General features: G+C 43.1%; 2 protein-coding genes across 3 annotated transcripts; both read right to left on the minus strand.

The window, feature by feature from the left end:
• Nucleotides 1–1,628: 1,628 nt before the first annotated feature.
• Nucleotides 1,629–3,688, minus strand: LOC117393662 (pleckstrin homology domain-containing family F member 2-like). Its single transcript, XM_033991649.2, has 2 exons — nt 3,415–3,688; nt 1,629–2,760 (listed from the first exon to the last, which is right to left on the minus strand). Exons 1-2 carry the CDS (start codon nt 3,659–3,661, stop codon nt 2,189–2,191), a joined length of 819 nt encoding a protein of 272 aa, XP_033847540.1. The 5' UTR covers nt 3,662–3,688; the 3' UTR covers nt 1,629–2,188.
• Nucleotides 3,689–9,585: 5,897 nt separating this feature from the next.
• Nucleotides 9,586–24,443, minus strand: pop4 (POP4 homolog, ribonuclease P/MRP subunit). Of its 2 annotated transcripts, XM_055229300.1 has the most exons (8): nt 24,374–24,443; nt 24,194–24,293; nt 20,171–20,226; nt 19,371–19,609; nt 14,299–14,376; nt 13,916–13,977; nt 12,280–12,381; nt 9,586–11,394 (listed from the first exon to the last, which is right to left on the minus strand). In XM_055229300.1, exons 2-8 carry the CDS (start codon nt 24,225–24,227, stop codon nt 11,258–11,260), a joined length of 708 nt encoding a protein of 235 aa, XP_055085275.1. In that variant the 5' UTR covers nt 24,228–24,293; nt 24,374–24,443; the 3' UTR covers nt 9,586–11,257. The 2 variants fall into 2 exon arrangements, with proteins under 2 accessions (XP_055085275.1, XP_033844289.1); XM_033988398.2 differs by having other exon boundaries at nt 24,194–24,435.
• Between the last annotated feature and the right edge of the window lie 131 nt (nt 24,444–24,574).

The following is a 24,574-nucleotide window of genomic DNA, read 5'->3' on the forward strand; positions in this document are numbered from 1 at the left end:
GCAGGTGCAGGTGCATGTTCTCTCTATGTCTCTGTGGAATTTGCATGTTCCTCCTGTGTCTGTGTGGAGTTTGCGTGTTCTCCCTGTGTCTGTGTGGAGTTTGCGTGTTCTCTCTGTGTCTGTGTGGAGTTTGCGTGTTCCTCATGTGTCTGTGTGGAGTTTGCGTGTTCTGTCTGTGTCTGTGTGGAGTTTGCGTGTTCTCCCTGTGTCTGTGTGGAGTTTGCGTGTTCTCCCTGTGTCTGTGTGGAGTTTGCGTGTTCTCTCTCCTCGGGGACAGAAGGACCTGATTTGTCTGTTATTAATGTTCAGATCTTGATTTACAGACACAACAGTGAAATAAAAACCCCAGAATCATGTAGAGGGTTAATACATTTAAGACCAGAATGAGTCGATACAGAATTAGATGCAGACATTGCTCTGCAGACTTGTTTTGACCTCAGAAGCTGCTTATATTGTTTATCTGCTCTGGGGAAAGACCATTTTTGCTCAAATACGTGGAAATAAATCACATACAGGACCTTTAATACTGGGTTATTTTACACTGAATCCAGATGTGACAGGATTGTTCATGAAAGAGTACAACATTTAGCTTCCTGCGCTATAAGGAGCCGTTTGTGCTGCAGTGTAGATGTGGTGTAAATGTTGACAGCTCTAAATAAATGACGACATATGTGATAATTGAAAATAAAGATAAGATCTGAACAAAAGAACAGGAGCAGAGTTCATACTGACCCGGTCTGACTTGTCCTCACCAAAATGGCCACCCCACTGACTCGTCCTTACCAAGATGTCCGTCAGTCAAAACACAAAGATCAAATGGCAACTTTCACCGTCTGCACTTTTATAGCCCCTATGAGCTCAACAGTGAGCGCCCCAGATGCCCCGGCCCACGTCTGGATGTAAAGGTCCAATTCATTTTTCCCATAGAAACACTTGTATTAAAAGTTTGAAAGTTCAATTCAAGTTACTAAAATAAATAGAATTTTGAGTTGTGGGAGATGCCGTGACATGTCTGCTATTGTCTGCGGGTAACGCGCAACCTGATCATATTTGTCGTAACGGGTGAGTGTAGCGGACCAAGGGATGCAGACTCGGGGCAGATTTACAGTATTTATTGTTGAAAAGGTGCAGAAATGGGACAAAGTATGAACAGGGGGTGATCCGGAGGAGAACAGGAACACACGAGCACAGGAACCGACAGGAACCGACAGGAACCGTCAGGAACCGACAGGAACCGACAGGAACCGTCAGGAACCGACAGGAACCGTCAGGAACCGACAGGAGACACGACAAACGCAGCACAGACAGGGTGACAAACAGACGATCTCACACTGAGTGTCTTCCCCCATCTCCTCTTATCCATGGCAGGTGTGGTGATTAGCCAGATGGGGAGCAGGTGCGCGGGGGAGGAGCCGAGAGCTCCGCCCAGCTCCAGGTACAGGCAGGTGAGGGAGGGGGAAGAGCACACAGGGAGGAAAACCAGGAGCGGACAGTGCGGATCATGACAATATTATATACACTACATTCAATTATAAATATATCTTTATATATTTTAGAGTTAGACTGTACATTGACCAAACACCAAAGAGAGAATTCTTTATAAATGTTTTATTTCAAATACAAAATGAGGCAGATTGAGTGGTTCAGATACAAACGTGTGTCTGATGTACGAGAGCTTCAGTTTCAGACAGATACAGTTTCACATTAAGACAAACACAATCTGTGGATTTAAATTGTGCCTAAAGAGCTTTTGAGTGCGTTCTTCATTCACTCCACACTGGGAGTAATCTACCATTGTAGCCACAGCTGCCTTGGGGCAGCTCCATCGGCCCCTCCCACTAACACTCACACACTACATTCATAACAGGCAACGTGGGTGAAGTGTCTTGCCTAAGGACACAACAGCAGTTTTCAGTAGATCCACTGCTGCCGCCCTGTGAGTCACATCCCAGAACTAACCAGGTCTGTACCAAAAGTTTCTATTTACATCCTTCATAAAAGCCACTGTCCCGTAACAATCTCCAGGGTCATTTATGGGAGGAGCATATTTACAGTCAGGTTTACTTTTAGATGACCATGTTCTTCTTCTTCTGTTCAAGTACACGTAGCTTTAAACTGTTTAAAGACGCCATGTGCAGGTTTAAGTAGTTTCATAATGATGTCCCTTCAGGACCGTCGTGGTTCTAGTTTAAACGTGAGAGGGCCAGACGTGTTCAGGTCTGATGTAAACATAAGGACAGAATGAGTCCATCCCAGAGTCGTCCCAGTTCGCCAGATCGTATTCGTCTTCGATGAAATCTTCGTATAAATGATCTTCGAAGCTTCCCGACTCGTCTTCATCAGAGGGTAGTCCGATGCTGTCTCCGCGGCCTCTCCTGTCCTCTTCCTGGCTCAGGCCGCTGTGGCACTGCACGCACACCCTCTGCCTCTTGGTGGGATGGATGTTCCCGATCACCGCACGCTTTCGGGAACACGATCCACAAACCAGGAAGCCGCATTTCCTGCAGTGGTGCCGACGGTGAGTCACACTGAAGTTCCGGGAGCAGCGCATGCAGATGGCGGAGGCGCGGTCGGGGATCCAGGTCATGGCGACGGGCCGTCCGGAGCTCGGGAGGCGGGTCTTACACACCTCGATGTGCCGGATCCATGCCACCTTCTCCTCCCGGGACGCGGCCGACACGAAGAAGGATTTCCCCGGAGCTTTGATGAGCCACTGGTGCCTCATGTAGCCGTCCTCCAGGTCCTCCAGCTCAATGTCCCCTGAAATAGGACACCAGGTCAGTGAAAAGGGACGAGAAGAGGAAGACGAGTGGAGAGACAGGAGGAAGACGAGTGTGGAGACAGGAGGAAGACGAGTGTGGAGACAGGAGGAAGACGAGTGTGGAGACAGGAGGAAGACGAGTGGAGAGACAAGAGGAAGACGAGTGTGGAGACAGGAGGAAGACGAGTGTGGAAAGAGGAGACGAGTGTGGAGACATGAGGAAGACAAGTGTGGAGACAGGAGGAAGACGAGTGTGGAGACAGGAGGAAGACGAGTGTGGAGTGAGTTTGGAATGACTGAATAAAGCAAAATAAAACGTCCTTGGGTGAAACAGAGCCAGGACAATACAATCCATTAAAAATAATAATAATATTATAATTATTATAATTCTAACGATAATAATCCTGCTCCTGTTTCAGAGCCACTCATTGATCCTTTTCAGACTCAACATAAATAATAAATATGATTTTTAATCCAATGAGGTTCATCTTTTTTTCATTTATTTGAACAGATTCTTGTTTGAGTTTTAGGAGGTGACTCCAGAGCAGCCGAGCATCAGCTCTGAAAACACTCCAGACCTTCTGAAACATGAGTCTGTTCAGAAACATGAGTCTGTTCAGAAACACTCCAGACCTTCTGAAACACTCTCTCACCTAGAGGGATGATCTTCTGCTTCTTAAACCAGCGGCCGTTGATGACGATGCTGCCATAGACCAACATGTCGTTAAACAGGAAAAAGGCTTTAGGCTGCGCTCCACGCCGGCTCTGCTTCATCAAACGGCCCTCTCCGACCAGAACTCGGCCCGGGTCCAGGATCCGGGTCCCGCTCGGTCCAAAACACTTCTGCACAGCTTCCATACGGCGCTGGTTGTCATTGGCAAACAGCAGTGTATCCCCCATGTCGGCTCTGGTTCAGTCTGAGTGCTCTGTGTGTGGAGTCTGCAGAAGAACGAGGCTTTTAAAGAGCACGGTGACGCAACAGGGATTTCTACAGTTCAAAAATAAACAGGCTTTTAAGAAAAGGAGGAGCTGAGTTTGAAAATGCACAAGGAAGAAAGTGAGTCCTGGAGCTGTGCCAGGGTTTTCAGGTAAATGATAAAGTGTGTGGACTTAGTCCAAGGGAGAGGCTGGAAATGAAGGGGAAGTCCAAATGTGACAAATATAAAAGGCCTAATGCAAAAGTTCAAAGAAGCCGGATAGACTATATATAGGCTAGAGTTATTTTTAATTATTGTAACTATATATAGCAGGTTTTTATTCTGCCTCTTCTCCTTTAATGGTAATTTTATGATGACAAAAGAAACATGGACTGACAGACTTTTATTAGACATAGTAAAGTGACAGGAAAGTATTTGAGAAGTGACAGGAAAGTTTTTTGTAAAGTAATGGGAAAGTTCTTAAATTGAAAATTGAAGGACAGTGTTTAAAGAGTGAGAGAGAGTTTTTAAAGGGGCAAACGAGTGGGTGAGAGAGTTTAAAGGGGCAAATGAGTGGGTGAGAGAGTTTTTAAAGGGGCAAACGAGTGGGTGAGAGAGTTTTTAAAGGGGCAAACGAGTGGGTGAGAGAGTTTTTAAAGGGGCAAATGAGTGGGTGAGAGAGTTGCAGATTGGGTGATTATTTATGTTTTGATTTGTGTGATTTTAATGTCTTTCTTATTCTGTAAAGCTCTTTGAATTACCTTGTGTACGAATTGTGCTGTACAAATAAACTTGCCTTGCCTTTAGCATCTGGTTTACATAAATAATTTACTAGAAAACTTTTTGCACTATTTTTGTTCCTAATGCAGTGATCTCGGGAGGATATCGTTTAAATCCGCCCCATTATTCAAACTGTTCAGATCTTTAATCATGTTCTGGTCCAGGGGTCGGTGACCTTTAACCCCCAAAGAGCCATTTGGACCCAGTTTCTTGATCTGTGTCTCACACAGACCTGTACCTTCTTCTCTCAGAGGCTCCTCTGTCCTCCACTCGTCCCCTGCATTAATGGCCCCTGTTTGAACTCGTCCTCAGTATAAAAGACACATGTCCACAACCTCAAACAGTCAGACTCAAACTCCACTATGGACAAGACCAAAGAGCAAAGGAACCACAAACAAAACTGTAGACACCAGGCCCCGAACACTCAATCTGCAACAGGGAAGAGCTGGAGTCAACAAATCAACTGTGGAGCAAGTATTAGAAAATGGAACAAGACCAAGACCTGGGGCTCCACCAAGATCTGACTCCATGGGGTCAAAATGACACAAGAACCACACGGGGCGACCAAGTGAGTGACCTGAGAGCTGGGGCCAAAGTAACAAAGGGACCATCAGTAACACACTACGCCGCCAGGACGACTGATCCGTGTAAAAGAAACATACAGAGATTCTGAGTGAAAACCTCCTTCCATCAGTGAGGACATTGAAGATGAAACGTGGCTGAGTCTTTCAGCGTGACAATGATCCAAACACACCGCCCGGGAAACGAAGGAGAGGCTTCATAAGAAGCATTTCAAGATCCTGGAGTGGCCCAGTCTCCAGATCTCAACCCCATAGAAAATGTTTGGAGGGAGTTGAAAGTCCATGTTGTTCCAAAACATCACTGCTCTAGAGGAGATCTGCAGGAGGAACGGACCAAACTACAGCAACAGAGAAAACCTCTGGAGACTTACAGAAAATCAAAAGGCTATGTAACAAATATTGAGATTAACGTTTGTTATTGGCCAAATACTTATTTTACACCATAATTTGCAAATATACAAAAAATCTTTAAAAATTCTACAGTGTGATTTTGTGGATTGTTTCCCTCATTCTGTCTCATAGTTGAAGTGAATGATGAAAATTACAGGCCTCTCTCCTTCAAGTGGCAGAACTTGCACAATTGGGGCTGAATAAATACTTTTTTGACCCATACATATATATATATACACATACATATACATATATATATACATACATACATATATATATATATATATATATGTACTGGATCCAAAGATCCACAGGACTCCAAATGCAGATTTCTCCATAAATCACGGCATTTTGGCGAGTACCGTCTTGTGACGCCCTTTTTTTGGGCAACGAAAAATCAAGTATTTTGCCAAGGCATGTGGAGCCACAGAATAAGGATGAAAGAGCTGCATGCTGCTCCGGAGCCACAATATAAGGATGAAAGAGCCACATGCTGCTCCGGAGCCACAGAATAAGGATGAAAGAGCCGCATGCTGCTCCGGAGCCACAATATAAGGATGAAGGAGCCACATGCTGCTCCGGAGCCACAGAATAAGGATGAAAGAGCCGCATGCTGCTCCGGAGCCACAGAATAAGGATGAAGGAGCCGCATGCGGCTCTAGAGCTGCTGGTTGATTCCCCATGTTCTAGTCGTTTCTTCTCGTTGAGCCTCTGAAGGACTAATTTAAAAGATTTTTACTAGAGGATGCAATCAAAGACTGAATGTGCAATCAAGTTCCACAATATGGCTTAAACTTATCTTCACTGAGACAAGCAGGTCAGATCTGTGGAGAAGCGAGGGTTTTTTGGATCAATAAAAACATATGCAATTGAAGAAATGAATGTTCGATAAATGTAACGCATTTTTACTGTGAGCGAGTCCGCCTCTCCACAGACCTAGCGCGTAACAAAGTGAGGAGACTCTGAGGATCTGAATATAAAATATATTGAATGTGTTTTTCTGTACTACATATTCCATGTATGTTACTTCATATGTCTGATGTCGTGTGTTTATAACATGTACAAAGTAGTGAACATAAAGAAAATGTACACTGAATGAGATTGTGTGTCTTTACACTGGTGTATTCATCACTTTTACAGAACTAAAATCCCCAAAGACTCAAGTGTAAGTTTCAGTAAGTTTCAGTGGGTGGTATCAGGACTAAAGGTGAGCTCACGTTTCCAGGTTTCACAGTGGGACCGGTCTGACAGCTCCTCTCTCCTCACTCTGAAAAGCACTGTTCTTATGAGTTTGTCTTGTGTTTATCTGAACATGAGTCAGTCTGTTTCTGCTCGTGTGAATCCATCAAACAGGGGCCCACAGCACCACCAAAATGTAGATCAGAGGGTAAACGAAGCAGAAACATGACCTTTGACCCCAACAGAACACAGGATCTAATGTAAACCTGAGGACTATGGCCTTATGCACTTTCTCACACCAAATACAGTGACTGAGCAGGTAATGTAGATCAAGTGTCTTGCCCAAGGACACAATGGCGACAGTGAACCCTCTGTGTAGTCACAAAAGAATCCAAATACAAGCACTATTTAAGTCTTACATTTACACTGACAGGGATTTGTGACCTTAAACATTATTTTTGAAGCCTCTTTCTCTTAATGCAAAGGTCTGGTCTCCGCTCTGTCTCCAGAAACACAATCGTCCAATCAGAGTCGATTTAGTTGGTGAAACGAAGGAGCTCATTGGTCAGCATCATTAAAAAAATACAAACATACATTTCTCTCCTCAGAGGAACTTTGCTCATCAATTCTGCAGAAACCGCCATGATTTTCCCCTGTGATATTTTTTCCCTCCTTTTTGTTCCTCATGAGCTGCCGTATTTGTTTTAATACAGACGGACCATGTGTGTCTCTGATTGGCTGATCCACCTGTCAATCACACCCATCTGAACTGGGGGAGATTCACCAGTGACTCACGTCTCTGTAAAGTGTTGAAGTGTCTGCTCTGGATCCAGACAAACACGACTTAAAGTGACACATTAAGACGTTAAGTCCCATGATGCACTGCTCTGATCTGTTTAACGTTTCCTCATCACAGACCTGAAGTTGCGTTTTGTTTCATTCTCACATGTTTAACACAAAAACTCTGCAGATTTAGACTGAGTTCTTCTCTCAAACTGAAAACACTCTGTTCCACCTTGTGATGTCATCATGTGGTGATACAGGAAGTGCTCCACTGTGTTTTTAAACTCCACACACCTTCATTTATAGAATCATTTGGATCATTTCAGTCCTGGAGTTGTCTCTTATCTCGACTGAACTAAAGGTAAAAAGAGCCGTTAACTTAAACTACCACTTGATGACATCACAAGGGGGAACAGAGCATTTTGAGCTTTGGAGATGTTACAGACTCATAATAAAGTGACTCAAACACGTTCAAGGTGCTGTACCTGAAGTTTGCCCCAGTGCAGATGAGCCACATAAGAGCTCTGGAGGTTAAAGTCGCTGTTTGCATCTGATTATAGAGTTTTACTGTAAGAGAAGCCGTTGTTAGCATGCTAGTGCTAGCAAACCTCCACTCTGGCCTCTGAGAGCGGTGAAAACCACTTATAAACTCATCACCGTGAATGAATGCATGAGGTCAGTGAGGAGGAACTTTGGACCAAACTGTTTCAAATGAACAAGTTTCGTGTTTCACATTTTTACGAAAAATACAGCACCAAGTCTGATTTGAACATGAAACGGTTCAAATCCTCCTGGAACAAAACAAACACCAGAGCAAAGCCGATAACGTCTCAGTGACGTCATTAAAACAAGAACACAGTGTGCAGGAGGTAAAGGCCGTGTGAAGTGACAGGTGACATGTGCAGAGTGCGAGGCCCAAGGGCACAAGGGAAAAACAGGAGTTGAACAGGTTTGTGGCACAGGTGTCACAGACAGAAGATCCACAGTGTTAAACAGGGCGTGCTCAGGGTTACATAACTCAAATGTGCTAATGGAGCCTTGAGAAAGTCCTTTACACCATCAGGTAACTCACTCAAAAAGATACACTCTGTAACTTTTCTATGCGCTCGTCTCCATGGAGATATTGTTATTGCTTTGCTGGACTTCTTCCATAACATGGAATTAAACATCTCCGTCTTCAAAGACACAAGCCGGTGATGCCAAAATACAGATTAGATCCATGGAGGGGGCGACACCGCTCTAATTAAATAAGTGCAAGATGGGTTAATGCCACGCTGTGGAACATTCTAGGCAAAGCATTAATATCTCCATGGTAACAATGTGAGCAATTGAAGGGAGTTAGATTGTTGTTCACTGGCATCAAAATATTTTAAGCAATTTCTTAGTTAAGTCATTTGAATAATGTTAAAAAAAAAAAAAAAAAAGAAAATACACAAGTTCATCAGCCAGAGTCAAAGTCTTTATATAAATGAACACACCTCAGGTGTCTGCATCACAAACAGGAAGTGACCGCATCACAAACAGGAAGTGACCGCATCACAAACAGGAAGTGACCGCATCACAAACAGGAAGTGACCGCATCACAAACAGGAAGTGACCGCATCACAAACAGGAAGTGACCGCTTCAGTGTCTCCTCTCTTTGTCTCTGCTGCTTCAGACTCATTCTGGTCTTAAATGTTCGTATTAACCCTCTACATGATCCTGGGGTTTTTATTTCACTATTGTGTCTGTAAATCAAGATCTGAACATTAATAACAGACAAATCAGGTCCTTCTGTCCCCGAGGTCGCTCCTGTTAGCGTTAGCAACAGGTTTGATTGACAGCGTTGGCAGGCCGCCTCCTGCCAAACCAGTGATGTGGGGCAGGAAGGGGAGTTACCTTCAACCTGCTTGCTCCTGATTGGCTCTTTGGTTGCTATGATACTCGCGGTCAGAATTACAAATATTAAACTCTTCTCCAAATCATCCCTTTACCTGCTCTGGCCTCGATGAGCTTCAGTTGAAGCTGTGACGTCACACTCAGTCACTTCTTTACACAGACTGTGGTTAATGAGAGTCATTCAAATATCGTGTAGGAACGACAACATAACTTCGACTCAGACAGTAAAGACGTGACGGAGCGAGTGATCAATCAAACCTGTTGCTAAAGTGAATTGGAGCCAGAGTCGATGGAGCAGGAAGTGCGCTCATGATCACTTTGTTTTATAATGCGGCGGCTAGCAGGTTAGCTATGTGCATTTATATAAACAGTCTATGGTTTTACCTTGTGCCCTTAAAACCTTTGAAAGTTAAACAAACAAACAAACAACCTGCTCAGGTCAAAGAATCATCACAAAAAGTTGCAGATTTAAGTATTTAATCAAAACAACATTGGCTCTAGGACAGAATGAAGACGCTGACAGGAATCCAGTTTTATGAAAGACAAAAGGAGGAAGTGAAACTCACTGCTCTGCAAAGGGACTTTAAGTTTGAATTCTGATAAGGAAATCATTAAAGAATTTAAACCAAATGTGAGGAAAAATAAAAATAAGCCCAGTTCTCGTAAATAGGATTAAACGTCTGCAGCAAAAGAGGGAAAAACACCACGTAAAGTGTATTCAGAGGAACAGGTTCCACACGGCTCCTTTTGAACATAGGACATCACTTTTCATTCATTTCATTTGTGGTGTAAGTGTGATGTCATCACTTTGCCTGAAATGTTCCAGAGTAAGGCATTAAATGTATTTATCTTGCATTTATTCAGTTACCATTGTTTTTATGGTCAAAATAACTTCAAAAACTTGCCGAGATCTGACCTGAACCTCGGTCATAGAAATCAGCCGATTTGTGTTTTCCACGGATGATACCGATTATTCAGAATCCAGAGCAGCCGATATTATCGAACTGATATTATCAATATGTGGGGCCGATTCTGATTATTTTCCCCAAATGATGTAAATTAAATTTACTACACAGTGGCCCCAGGCCTTCTGACCTCAAACCTTTAAGAGCGTTTAAGCACTTATGTCTTTGTATTCAAGTGTTTATATAAAGCTTTGTTCCAGAACTAAAGATCGCCCCCTGCTGGAGATTTAAGGCAGATCGGTCCATCTCTAATGGGTCATCTGCCTTTCTAAACGCTGCACTGTGGAACATTTCAAGGCGAAGCTGTTATTTTTCAAGCAGATCCTTAACCAAAAAAGCTGATGAGATTAAACAGATTTGAATGCAGAAAATGCTCATGTTTCTACTTAAAAATAAAAAGATAAACAAAAAATAAATAAGAATAAGCCAATGACGCATTAACCATTTCTCAATTTGGAAATCCATATTTTAAATCAGGTATGAACCGTTCTCCTCCTTGTGGGGAGGAGCAGCTGGGGCTCCTGAAAGCCTCCCTGGAGACGAGTTCATGTCCCCGGGGAAGACTGGGGACTGTCTGGGGTGAGGGAAGTGTCTGGGGTGAGGGAAGTATTTGGGAGTTTCGGCTCAGACTGCTGTTCCTGCGACCCGACCCGGATGAGATGGATGAAACAGTTTATCGATAGTTTGAAAAAAGTCCTGTGTATCCCGCAAGTTTCAGAATTATGGATTATTAAGACCACTGCCAAAAATGTAAAACAAAACGTCCTTTTTGAATAGAAAAGTCCTCAAAATTCACAAACCTGAAACACGACGTGATGTTGTTGAGCTGAGAGTTAAAGGGACGATGGGGCCCCCAAGGACCGCAGGCCCCAGACTGGGACACACAGGCCCGGTGTGCGGGCCCGGCGTGCAAATAAATAAAAACTCAAATGAAATGTCCAGAAAAGTCCTTGTGTCGACATACAGGAGGTCATAGGTCAAAGGTCAGCAGCTCCTTGTCTCGACATACAAGAAGTCGCAGGTCAGAGGTCGATGGCTCCTTTGGATTTGAACTTCTTGGCAGAGCGCTCGCTCGCTCTCTGCTCGATCCTGCTCCCGTAAATGTGAGACACAAAGCCGTTCACCTCCATCTCAAAAACACTGTGCCTCTTCGGGATCACTGAGAAATAAAACAAATAATCAATACATCTGATGACAACCCTGCGCACGTGAGCCCGGTCTGTCTGCGCGGGCGAGCCCGGTCTGTCTGCGCGGGCGAGCCCGGTCTGTCTGCGCGGGCGAGCCAGGGTCTGGCTCGCCTGCGCAGACCCTCATTCATTATTATATTTTATATTAATTATTCTACACTATTGTACTTAATATTTTATATAAAGTACAATAATATAAAATAATTAATATAATTATTGTACTTTATATTAATTATTATTATACTAATATTAAACTGGACTAGCCAACTTTTTGTTGTACAATTTTTAAAATGAAAAAAAAGTTGTTGTGTTGTGACCATGTGCAGACTCTTCTGTGACAAAAAGAGTTTATGTTTGTGTCAGTCTGAAGAATGTCCGCTCTTAGCTCCGCCCCCGTCACCTCCAGGTGAGTGACAGACCGCAGTCTGAAGAATGTCCTACTCTCAGCTAATTTAAATGAGATCATTTATTATTAGATTAGAAGAATGATCTGACTCCTCCCCCTTTAACGACTTAATAACAGCTCCGCTGAGCGCTGCGTGTGAAGCTCCCATTAAGTGTTAAAGAAAACTCCAGGATCATAACTGGACCATTTTAGAACGGATAGAAAAGGTGAAGAATGGTGCAGAAGAGGACAGTGGTGCAGAGGAGGACAGCGGTGCAGAGGAGGACAGTGGTGCAGAGGAGGACAGCGGTGCAGAGGAGGACAGTGGTGCAGAGGAGGACAGCGGTGCAGAGGAGGACAGCGGTGCAGAGGAGGACAGCGGTGCAGAGGAGGACAGCGGTGCAGAGGAGGACAGCGGCGCAGAGGAGGACAGCGGCGCAGAGGAGGATTATTTCTTGTGTCAGAGCCAAACCTTTTATTTCGTCTTTGTTGGTGATAATTTTGAAAACGTGTTTAAATTCTTGAATCAAAATCCCGGTGAGGCCGACGTACGAGGCACATCTGGACCGAACCACTGCAGAGAGAACGAGACCTGACTGTGGTTAAACTGTTTGAGGAAATATTCAAACCAGTTCACATTAAATGAGCCACTCACTTCAGAGTGTGGCTCATTTTAAAATAAAATCTAAATCCACCATGTTGAAATAACGACGGTCAAGTTCTTTATGTTGTGTTCTCCAGATTTAAGCTCGATTACACTTCACTTTTTTCTTTGCATGTTATGAAACAATGAGACGTATTTATGCTTAATTTTATTCAAATAATATAATTATTATAAATACATGGAGTATCCACCCAGCACTTAAGAGGACGCCCTTCACATGTGGATGTGCAAACGAGCGTGTTCCTCGATGTCACACGCAACCACGAGAAAAGGCAATCTGGCAAAATTCAAACCAAAATAAGTCTTGAATTCTTAGTCTAGAATTAAAATAAATAAAAATATTGATTTAAACGCCTATTTTTCATTTTTGTAAAGTTTATCATTTTAGTTCCTGGTTGGACACGGGCAGCAGACGTGGCACGTAAAGGTTTTCCACAACTGTTACCGAGCAACCATGAAGTAAACAAGGGTCAAAACTCACTCCACAGCCCCTGACCCCTCACTCCTCACTCACTCCACAGCCCCTGACCCCTCACTCCTCACTCACTCCACACCCCCTGACCCCTCACTCCTCACTCACTCCACAGCCCCTGACCCCTCACTCCTCACTCACTCCATAGCCCCTGACCCCTCACTCCTCATTCACTCCACACCCCCTGACCCCTCACTCCTCACTCACTCCACAGCCCCTGACCCCTCACTCACTCCATAGCCCCTGACCCCTCACTCACTCCATAGCCCCTGACCCCTCACTCCTCATTCACTCCACACCCCCTGACCCCTCACTCCTCACTCACTCCACAGCCCCTGACCCCTCACTCACTCCACAGCCCCTGACCCCTCACTCCTCACTCACTCCACACCCCCTGACCCCTCACTCCTCACTCACTCCACAGCCCCTGACCCCTCACTCCTCACTCACTCCACAGCCCCTGACCCCTCACTCACTCCACAGCCCCTGACCCCTCACTCCTCACTTACTCCACAGCCCCTGACCCCTCACTCACTCCACAGCCCCTGACCCCTCACTCCTCACTCACTCCATAGCCCCTGACCCCTCACTCCTCATTCACTCCACAGCCCCTGACCCCTCACTCCTCACTCACTCCACAGCCCCTGACCCCTCACTCCTCACTCACTCCACAGCCCCTGACCCCTCACTCCTCACTCACTCCACAGCCCCAGACCCCTCACTCACTCCACAGCCCCTGACCCCTCACTCACTCCACAGCCCCTGACCCCTCACTCCTCACTCACTCCACAGCCCCTGACCCCTCACTCACTCCACAGCCCCTGACCCCTCACTCCTCATTCACTCCACACCCCCTGACCCCTCACTCCTCACTCACTCCACAGCCCCTGACCCCTCACTCCTCACTCACTCCACAGCCCCTGACCCCTCACTCCTCACTCACTCCACAGCCTGTGACCCCTGACCCCTGACCTTTAATGAGAGCTCCGTGGAAGTCTGCCTTCAGAAGCTTCATCTGAACCAGCTGTGGGTTCCTGCAGAAACGACACGAAGCTTCAGTCAAAACGAGTGTGAGGATCATCCTCAGTTTACAGAGAATAACTGATGCAACAAACAAAACATTAAAAATACACTCGGCAAGTTACAAGTCACATCTATGGAGAGGGGAGCCCGCTGAAAGCCTCACATAAGATAGTTTGACAATTAAATACCTATAATTGAACGTGACGTATACGTTTAATGCCACACTGTGGAACCTTTCATTACATCTCCACAGAGACGAGCAGCTGGAAAACTCTTCACCAGTGAAAGATAAAGTGTAAAGTCCCACAGAGAAGCTTTAAAACCAAACTCACGTGGTGGGCTGCAGACCCCCGCACAGGTCCAGGATGTACTGTCTCCACAGGTCATGAAGAGGAAGGAACAGCTCGTATCTACAACAGGACACAAGTACTTCACTAAAAGTACTTCATATGACACATACTACTAAAAGTACTTCGGTAACACTTTAAAATACGGTCCGGGACTTACCAGTACTTACGGTGGTAGTTAGTAGATACTTGACTGGTAGTTACGGTGGTACTTACAGTGGTAGTTTGTGGTACTTACAGTGGTACCTATAGTGGTACTTACAGTGGTACTTACAGTGGTACTTACAGTGGTACTTACAGTGGTAGTTTGTGGTACTTATAGTGGTACTTACAGTGGTACTTACAGTGGTACTTACAGTGGTACTTATAGTGGTACCAGAAGTGATACTTAGACTAATAACTACTGGTACTAGTACTGGTACTTACTGCAAAATCATATGAAGTGAATGGTATTAAAGAATATGGTGTTATTAGGCATATGAATCTTTGATTTCATTATACGTTCATAGAAAATACACAAGACAAAACACTGTGAAAACACAAACACTTTATTATGACAAATTTCACATTAATACGACAATCAGATTTAAAAGAAATTTCCAATAATGACAATAACAAATAAATGACACGTTTTAAATGAACATGACAGTGATACATACTGTAAAATATCAATACTTTAACTGCTATTTTAAAGCGAGACATTATGGTACTTGCACTATTAATTACTGGTACTTACTGTAGTTTATACTGGTAATTACTAGTACTTTCCGTGGTACTTACTGCTGTATGTACTGGTAATTACCATAATAGTTACTATGGTAATTACCAGTACATACAGCAGTAAGTACCACGGAAAGTACTAGTAATTACCAGTATAAATAGTATTACTAGTACTTTCCGTGGTAATTACAGCTGTATGTAATGGTAATTACCATAGTAACTATTATGGTAATTACCAGTAAATACAGCAGTAAGTACCACGGAAAGTACTAGTAATTACCAGTATAAACTACAGTAAGTACCAGTAATTAATAGTGCAAGTACCATAATGTCTCGCTTTAAAATAGCAGTTAAAGTATTGATATTTTACAGTATGTATCACTGTCATGTTCATTTAAAACGTGTCATTTATTTGTTATTGTCATTATTGGAAATTTCTTTTAAATCTGATTGTCGTATTAATGTGAAATTTGTCATAATAAAGTGTTTGTGTTTTCACAGTGTTTTGTCTTGTGTATTTTCTATGAACGTATAATGAAATCAAAGATTCATATGCCTAATAACACCATATTCTTTAATACCATTCACTTCATATGATTTTGCAGTAAGTACCAGTACTAGTACCAGTAGTTATTAGTCTAAGTATCACTTCTGGTACCACTATAAGTACCACTGTAAGTACCACTGTAAGTACCACTGTAAGTACCACTATAAGTACCACAAACTACCACTGTAAGTACCACTGTAAGTACCACTGTAAGTACCACTGTAAGTACCACTATAGGTACCACTGTAAGTACCACAAACTACCACTGTAAGTACCACCGTAACTACCAGTCAAGTATCTACTAACTACCACCGTAAGTCCCGGACCGTATTTTAAAGTGTTACCAGTACTTCATATGACACATGCTACAAGAGAACTACTAAAAGTACTTCATATGACACATACTACAGGAGTACTACTAAAAGTACTTCATATGACATACTACAGGAGTACCACTAAAAGTACTTCATATGACACATGCTACAGGAGTACTACTAAAAGTACTTCATACGACACATACTACAGGAGTACTACTAAAAGTACTTCATATGACACATACTACAGGAGTACTACCAAAAGTACTTCATATGACACATACTACAGGAGTACTACCAAAAGTACTTCATACGACACATACTACAGGAGTACTACTAAAAGTACTTCATATGACACATACTACAGGAGTACTACTAAAAGTACTTCATATGACACATACTACAGGAGTACTACTAAAAGTACTTCATATGACATACTACAGGAGTACCACTAAAAGTACTTCATATGACACATGCTACAGGAGTACTACTAAAAGTACTTCATATGACACATACTACAGGAGTACTACCAAAAGTACTTCATACGACACATACTACAGGAGTACTACTAAAAGTACTTCATACGACACATACTACAGGAGTACTACTATAAGTACTTCATATGACACATACTACAGGAGTACTACTAAAAGTACTTCATATGACACATACTACAGGAGTACTACTAAAAGTACTTCATATGACACATACTACAAGAGTACTACTATAAGTACTTCATATGACACATACTACAGGAGTACTACTAAAAGTACTTCATATGACATATACTACAGGAGTACTACTATAAGTACTTCATAGGACACATACTACAGGAGTACTACTAAAAGTACTTCATATGACACATACTACAGGAGTACTACTAAAAGTACTTCATATGACACATACTACAGGAGTACTACTATAAGTACTTCATATGACACATACTACAGGAGTACTACTAAAAGTACTTCATATGACACATACTACAGGAGTACCACTAAAAGTACTTCATATGACACATACTACAGCAGTACTACTAACACATACTAAAAGTACTTCAGAGTTTGGAGATTTTCTCGGTGAAACAGTTGAAATGACCATTTTCACGATAGAGTCACATGTTTCAGACGCAGGTTCATCGTGTACAGAGTTTGGTCATGACACTTTCTCGCAGATGGACAAAATGCAGATTGTGACCCGGTGCCCTCTGACCCCGAGGGGTTCAAAGACACGCCCCCTCTACTCGTTGTCAGCCAGACACTCGCGGGAGGCTTAGGCCACACCCACTACAAACTATAGACATGTTAAACGCAATAATTTACCTGAAGAAGGTCAGAGGGAAACATTGTACTAATAAAAGTGAACTAAGAGTGAGACGTGTGCAGGAGTGTTCTTAAAACTAAGAGTGAGGTGTGCGGGAGTGTTCTTAAGACTAAGTGAGACGCGTGCGAGAGTGTTCTTAAAACTAAGAGTGAGACACGTGCGGGAGTGTTCTTAAAACTAAGAGTGAGAGGTGTGCGGGAGTGTTCTTAAAACTAAGTGAGAGGTGTGCGGGAGTGTTCTTAAAACTAAGTGAGAGGTGTGCGGGAGTGTTCTTAAAACTAAGTGAGAGGTGTGCGGGAGTGTTCTTAAAACTAAGAGTGAGACGCGTGCGGCATGAGTGTCCTTAAAACTAAGAGTGAGACGCGTGCAGGAGTGTCCTTAAAACTAAGTGAGACGCGTGCGGGAGTGTTCGTAAACTAAGAGTGAGACGCGTGCGGGAGTGTTCGTAAACTAAGAGTGAAACGCGTGCAGGAGTTTTCATAAACTAAGAGTGAGACGTGTGCAGGAGTGTTCATAAACTAAGAGTGAGACGCGTGCAGGAGTGTTCATAAACTAAGCGTGAGACATGTGCACGAGTGTTCTTAATACTAAGAGTGAGACGTGTGCACGAGTGTTCTTAATACTAAGAGTGAGACACGTGCACGAGTGTTCTTAATACTAAGAGTGAGACGTGTGCACGAGTGTTCTTAATACTAAGAGTGAGACGTGTGCACGAGTGTTCTTAATACTAAGAGTGAGACACGTGCACGAGTGTTCTTAATACTAAGAGTGAGACGTGTGCACGAGTGTTCTTAATACTAAGAGTGAGACGTGTGCACGAGTGTTCGTAATACTAAGAGTGAGACGTGTGCAGGAGTGTTCATAAACTAAGAGTGAGACGCGTGCAGGAGTGTTCATAAACTAAGCGTGAGACATGTGCACGAGTGTTCTTAATACTAAGAGTGAGACGTGTGCACGAGTGTTCGTAATACTAAGAGTGAGACACGTGCACGAGTGTTCTTAATACTAAGAGTGAGACGTGTGCACGAGTGTTCTTAATACTAAGAGTGAGACGTGTGCACGAGTGTTCTTAATACTAAGAGTGAGACGTGTGCACGAGTGTTCTTAATACTAAGAGAGACGTGGGCAGGAGTGTTCTTAATACTAAGAGTGAGACACGTGCACGAGTGTTCTTAATACTAAGAGTGAGACGTGTGCACGAGTGTTCTTAATACTAAGAGTGAGACACGTGCACGAGTGTTCTTAATACTAAGAGTGAGACACATGCACGAGTGTTCGTAATACTGAGAGTGAGACGTGTGCAGGAGTGTTCATAAACTAAGAGTGAGACGCGTGCAGGAGTGTTCATAAACTAAGCGTGAGACATGTGCACGAGTGTTCTTAATACTAAGAGTGAGACGTGTGCACGAGTGTTCGTAATACTAAGAGTGAGACGTGTGCACGAGTGTTCTTAATACTAAGAGTGAGACACGTGCACGAGTGTTCTTAATACTAAGAGTGAGACGTGTGCACGAGTGTTCTTAATACTAAGAGTGAGACGTGTGCACGAGTGTTCTTAATACTAAGAGTGAGACACGTGCATGAGTGTTCTTAATACTAAGAGTGAGACGTGTGCACGAGTGTTCTTAATACTAAGAGAGACGTGTGCAGGAGTGTTCTTAATACTAAGAGTGAGACGTGTGCACGAGTGTTCTTAATACTAAGAGTGAGACGTGTGCACGAGTGTTCGTAATACTAAGAGTGAGACGTGTGCAGGAGTGTTCATAAACTAAGTGAGACGTGTGCAGGAGTGTTCATAAACTAAGAGTGAGACGCGTGCAGGAGTGTTCATAAACTAAGCGTGAGACATGTGCACGAGTGTTCTTAATACTAAGAGTGAGACGTGTGCACGAGTGTTCGTAATACTAAGAGTGAGACGTGTGCACGAGTGTTCTTAATACTAAGAGTGAGACACGTGCACGAGTGTTCTTAATACTAAGAGTGAGACGTGTGCACAAGTGTTCTTAATAGTAAGAGTGAGACGTGTGCACGAGTGTTCTTAATAGTAAGAGTGAGACGTGTGCAGGAGTGTTCTTCAAACCTTTCCGTGGGGTTAAACTCAGTAATGTCCCATGTTGGGCTGATGTACGAGCCTCATGTTTGTGTTTTTGTACCTCTGGGCCTCTGGTTTTATCTGGAACATCTTCAGGTCCCTCTTCTGTTTGGAGCTCAGTCCTTTGGCCTTCTTGTTTTTGGACTTCTTGTTTTTGGGCTTCTTGTTTTTGGACTTGTTGTGCTCCAGGACCAGAGCTTTGTGAGTGAGGATGTCTCCGACGTCTGACTTGGAGCCGCTCTGCAGACTCCTCCTCAGGAAAGAGCGAGTGAACGCATCGGCTTTGGACTTCCCCTGGGGCTGGGGAAACACAATATTGCAATACATGAAAAACAAGTCAAACAAGTCAAATCCTCCAGGCGGGACTTGGGACTCGGCTCTTTCAGGTGGGACTCGGCTCCTTCAGGTGGGACTCGGCTCCTTCAGAGCTCATTTGACCCACTTTTTTGCCTCTTTTGGAAAATCTCAGGACTATCCCAGGTCTATAAAGTGGACCACATAATTTCCACTGTAATTCTAAATCAGTTTTAGACCTGGAATAGTCTGGGAATGAACCTGGAATGGACCTGGAATGGACCTGGAATGGACCTGGAATGGACCTGGAATGGACCTGGAATAGACCTGGAATAGACCTGGAATAGACCTGGAATGGACCTGGAATGGACCTGGAATGGACCTGGAGTGGACCTGGAGTGGACCTGGAATAGAACTGGAATAGACCTGGAATAGACCTGGAATAGACCTTGTGGAACCAATGCAATCATTATACAAAATAGAAAAAAAATACATAACATAAGAACATATAAGTAACATTTAAATTGTTTGTTTTTAAATAATTTGACAGGAGGAGTGTTCACTGACCTGCACGTCCAGCGCTCGGGCCAGCTCCTGAGGGATCGGATCGTTCACCGCTGCTTCTGCCAAACAATAAAACACTAAATCAACATTGACCTTAAGTTTGAGAGTTTACAAAGGATAAACTTATCAAAGATTTGATTTTAGTGACAAGAACAAAATAAAAGTGCACCACAGACCTCATCAGTCGACTCACAACAGCACGACAGCGCCCTCAACCTCACGGTTAGTGTCACTACCTCCTGTATCTAATGTCTCTGTGTCTGGACCAGTTTATAATATTTGTTTTTACATTATAACACATTCTGGCTTTTTTTAAACTTATGTTTATTCATATGTTTTATGAAATGACACTATCCTCTTTTAAATAAAATAAAACAACCTACCAGGGTCTGGGCTGTTAAAAACTGTCTTCTTGACCATCAGTCCTGCTCACACTAACTATACCAGACGGGTATTGGGCCTTCAGATGTGGGTCCCATCTGATGGCCACTGCATTACCCGATCATGAGTGTTATTGTACTGTCTTAGTGTCATATTACTGTCTTGTTTACATTTATAACACCAATAAGGTACAGAGCGATCAGATGCTGCCCTCGTATCATCTGAAACCGACTACACTGTATTTATTCTGATATTTGTTGCATTTTTTTTTCTATATCTTGCACTTTAATAACTTGTAGCTTGCACTATGTATTGAAAATTTTGCAGACTTGTACATTGTCTTTTGTATTGCACTTTTTATGTGAATTGTTTTTTTAATGTTTGCGACACCGAGGACTACGGATGGAAATGAGCATTTTGCTAAATCTGGTGCAGCCATCTATTTAATGTATCTGCACACTGTCCTTCAAAAAATAAATAAATAAAATAGGGTCAATGCACTTTGACCTCTGACCTACACAAAAGAGGTTATATCACTGTGTCAGATTTAGAAATCGACTGATGAGTTTTTTCATGGCTGATAACGATTATTCAGAATCCAGAGAAAAAGCTCTGCCGATATTACTAGGCCGCTTTTAATCATTTTCCCAAAAAAATAATTCATTTGAAATTACAACTAATAAAAACATCGTCTAAACTTTTCACTGCAAAATGAAACTACAGTCCCTGACAAAAGTCTTGTCACTTATCCATTTTGTAGAAACAAAAGCTTATAACTGGACTTTAAATTAATCGATTGGTCTTAGAAATGTCTCATATGAAGCTAAAACCCTCCCAAATTATGCTCAATATACTAAAATAAATTTGCTTCACTGAAGAAAGATTGATCATTTAATGAACACAGAAAGGTCAGATTTTGGCAAGACAAAAGTTTTGTTGCCTACAGAAAATTGAACAAATAATTTACTTCAAATACAAAAATATGTTGCATAACGTCAGTGAATTGAGTCGTGGTGCTGTGAGATCCATATTTAATATCTTGTATGACTTCCATGAGCTCGAAGGTCTGCATCCATGCGGTTCGACAATGATTCATACAATGTGTTGATGAAGTCATCAGGAATAGCAAAGAAAGCAGTCTGCCTCCCAGAGTTCATCCAGATCCTTTGGTTTTGCCTTCCATGCTTCCTCTTTCATTCTCCAGACGTGCTCAATGATGTTCATGTCTGGTGACTGGGCCAGTCCTGAAGCAGCTTGATCTTCTTCGCCTTGAGGAACTTTGATGTAGAGATAGAAGTTTGAGATGGAGCACCATCCTGCTGCAAAATTTGACCCCTTTTATGGTTGGGAATGTAAGAGGTAGTTAATACTTCTTGATATTTTAGGTTATTGATGTCGCCTTCCACCCTGAAAATGTCACACCCCCCCATACTGGATGTAACCCCAGACCAGGATTTTTCCACCATCAAACTTAACTGTTTTCTGGGCGGCTGTGATTCAACCGAGGATTCATCTGAGAAATCCACCTTCTGCCACTTTTTCAGTGTCCATCCTTTTTGCAGGTTGTGGGCCTCGGCAAATGCCACACGGTTTTTAATTTCCTTTTGTTTAGTGCTGGTTTCTGTGCACTGATTCGACCATGGAGGCCATTTCGAGACAGAATTCTACAAACTGTTGTGGTTGACACAGGGACTTGAGGTGACCAGGCCCCTGGATGAACTCTGGGAGGCAGACTGCTTTCTTTGCTATTCCTGATGACTTCATCAACACATTGTATGAATCATTGTCGAACCGCATGGATGCAGACCTTCAAGCTCATGGAAGTCATACAAGATATTAAATGTGGATCTCACAGCACCACGACTCAATTCACTGACGTTATGCAACATATTTTTGTATTTGAAGTAAATTATTTGTTCAATTTTCTGTAGGCAACAAAACTTTTGTCTTGCCAAAATCTGACCTTTCTGTGTTCATTAAATGATCAAACTTTCTTCAGTGAAGCAAATTTATTTTAGTATATTGAGCATAATTTGGGAGGGTTTTAGCTTCATATGAGACATTTCTAAGACCAATCGATTAATTTAAAGTCAGGTTATAAGCTTTTGTTTCTACAAAATGGATAAGTGACAAGACTTTAGTCAGGGACTGTACAATAAGAAAAAATGATTTCAATATAAATTATTCTTACACATCCACAGCCCTGTTTCTAAAGGTGATCCAAAATGGAGTGTGAACGTCGTCATCACTGAAGTGTTCAAACACAGATTTATGCAGCAGTCAGTGAGTCTAATCCAAATATCGTCCCAGAGTAAGGCCGATATCCCATATGCAAACAAGGGGAAATATCGGTCTGGAGGGACTATGTCTGTCAGTCTGGAAACGCCTTGGGGTCCCACCGGAGGAAATGGAGGAAGTGTCTGGGGTGAGGGAAGTCTGGGAGTTCCTGCTTAGACTGCTGCCCCCATGACCCGGCCCCGGATAAGAGGAAGAACATGGATGGATGGATATTTATACAAATGTGTGTGAAATATGACAAAAGTATTTATACAAATGTGTGAAATCTGAACATTAACGTCACACGAGTCATTTTCTTTAAAGATGCGGCTCGTTCAGTTCCAATACTGTAGCTTTAAGTATCGATGATTCCAGATATCGACCAGAGACTGAAAACAGCATTTATTTAAACAAACATAAAACTAAACTGATCCAAAAGTTTAAGGGAGCTGTTTTTTTATCTCGAGTAACGACAGAACAACTTTGTCTAAATAAAAGTTCAAACATTCTGAGACTTTGTAAATGTCTCATTACATCAGTCTAAAACAGGATATCGACTGAACCGATACTTGGAGCCGATCTCTGATCCAGAATCAGATCAGTTTAAATGTCCAACCAGGATGCCACACTCTGGAACATTCAAGGCAAAGCAACAACATCTCCATGGAAACAAGCACGTGGTAGATCGACCACTGCCACCAGAAAAGCTGCATAGTGCACCTTTAAATCTAACCTCAGCTCCTTCTTCCCCTGTACCATCCTCTGGACCTCTGTCCTCCTATGGACCTCTGTCCTCCTCTGGACCTCTCTCGCCTCCTCTGGACCTCTCTCGCCTCCTCTGGACCTCTCTCGCCTCCTCTGGACCTCTCTCGCCTCCTCTGGACCTCTCTCGCCTCCTCTGGACCTTTCTCGCCTCCTCTGGACCTTTCTCGCCTCCTCTGGACCTCTCTCGCCTCCTCTGGACCTCTCTCGCCTCCTCTGGACCTCTCTCGCCTCCTCTGGACCTCTCTCGCCTCCTCTGGACCTTTCTCGCCTCCTCTGGACCTCTCTCGCCTCCTCTGGACCTCTCTCGCCTCCTCTGGACCTCTCTCGCCTCCTCTGGACCTCTCTTCCTCTGGACCTCTCCTCATCTGGACCTCTCCTCATCTGGACCTCTCCTCCTCTGGACATCTGTCCTCCTCTGCACCTCTTTTCTCCTCTGTACCCCTCTCCTCCTCTGTTCAGTTCCTCCTCTCCTCCTCTGTTCAGTTCCTCCTCTGCTCCTCTTATCTTCCACATTGTTAAAATAATGAGCACATTTACATTTCAGGCCTGTTAAACATATTAGTTTTATTTAAATGCTAAACTTATTTGGCCACCTGAACTCACCTTTTATGTCTTTAATGTTCTTCATGTTCTTCATTTCTTTATGTTCTTTATTTCTTCATGTCTTTCTTTCTCTTTAAAGCAGCTTTAGAATCAGCTCGATCTAAAAACAAAAGCGGCAGAAACACAGAACTTTGAGCGCAGATGCTAAGCTAACGTTTGTTTGCTAACCCCGTGGCTAACCCGTGTTTGTGCGGACACTTCCTGGTCTCTTCTTCTTCTTCCTCTTCTTCATGAATCACCGTAGGACACTGCTGCCCCCTAGTGTATTAAACAGCACAAATACAGCAGAAGAATGACACTGAATTAAAGATAAGATAATAATTTAGACTTAGACAAATTGTAAAGATCAACACGAGAAAAGTCACAGAGTTAAAATAAAAA

This window comes from Periophthalmus magnuspinnatus, chromosome 3 (genome assembly GCF_009829125.3).
Source record: "Periophthalmus magnuspinnatus isolate fPerMag1 chromosome 3, fPerMag1.2.pri, whole genome shotgun sequence".
Lineage (NCBI taxonomy): Eukaryota > Metazoa > Chordata > Actinopteri > Gobiiformes > Gobiidae > Periophthalmus > Periophthalmus magnuspinnatus.

Excerpts from the sequence above, each read along its gene's own strand:
- LOC117393662 (XM_033991649.2), bottom strand. The coding sequence starts at position 3,661 with ATGGGGGATACACTGCTGTTTGCCAATGACAACCAGCGCCGTATGGAA. Across the intron at positions 2,761-3,414 it reads GCAGAAGATCATCCCTCTAG|GGGACATTGAGCTGGAGGAC; the intron begins GTGAGAGAGTGT and ends GTCCTATTTCAG.
- pop4 (XM_055229300.1), bottom strand. The coding sequence starts at position 24,227 with ATGAAGAACATGAAGAACATTAAAGACATAAAAG. Across the intron at positions 12,382-13,915 it reads CCACGGAGCTCTCATTAAAG|TGGTTCGGTCCAGATGTGCC; the intron begins GTCAGGGGTCAG and ends TTCTCTCTGCAG. Across the intron at positions 11,395-12,279 it reads CAACAAAGACGAAATAAAAG|TGATCCCGAAGAGGCACAGT; the intron begins GTTTGGCTCTGA and ends TTTATTTCTCAG.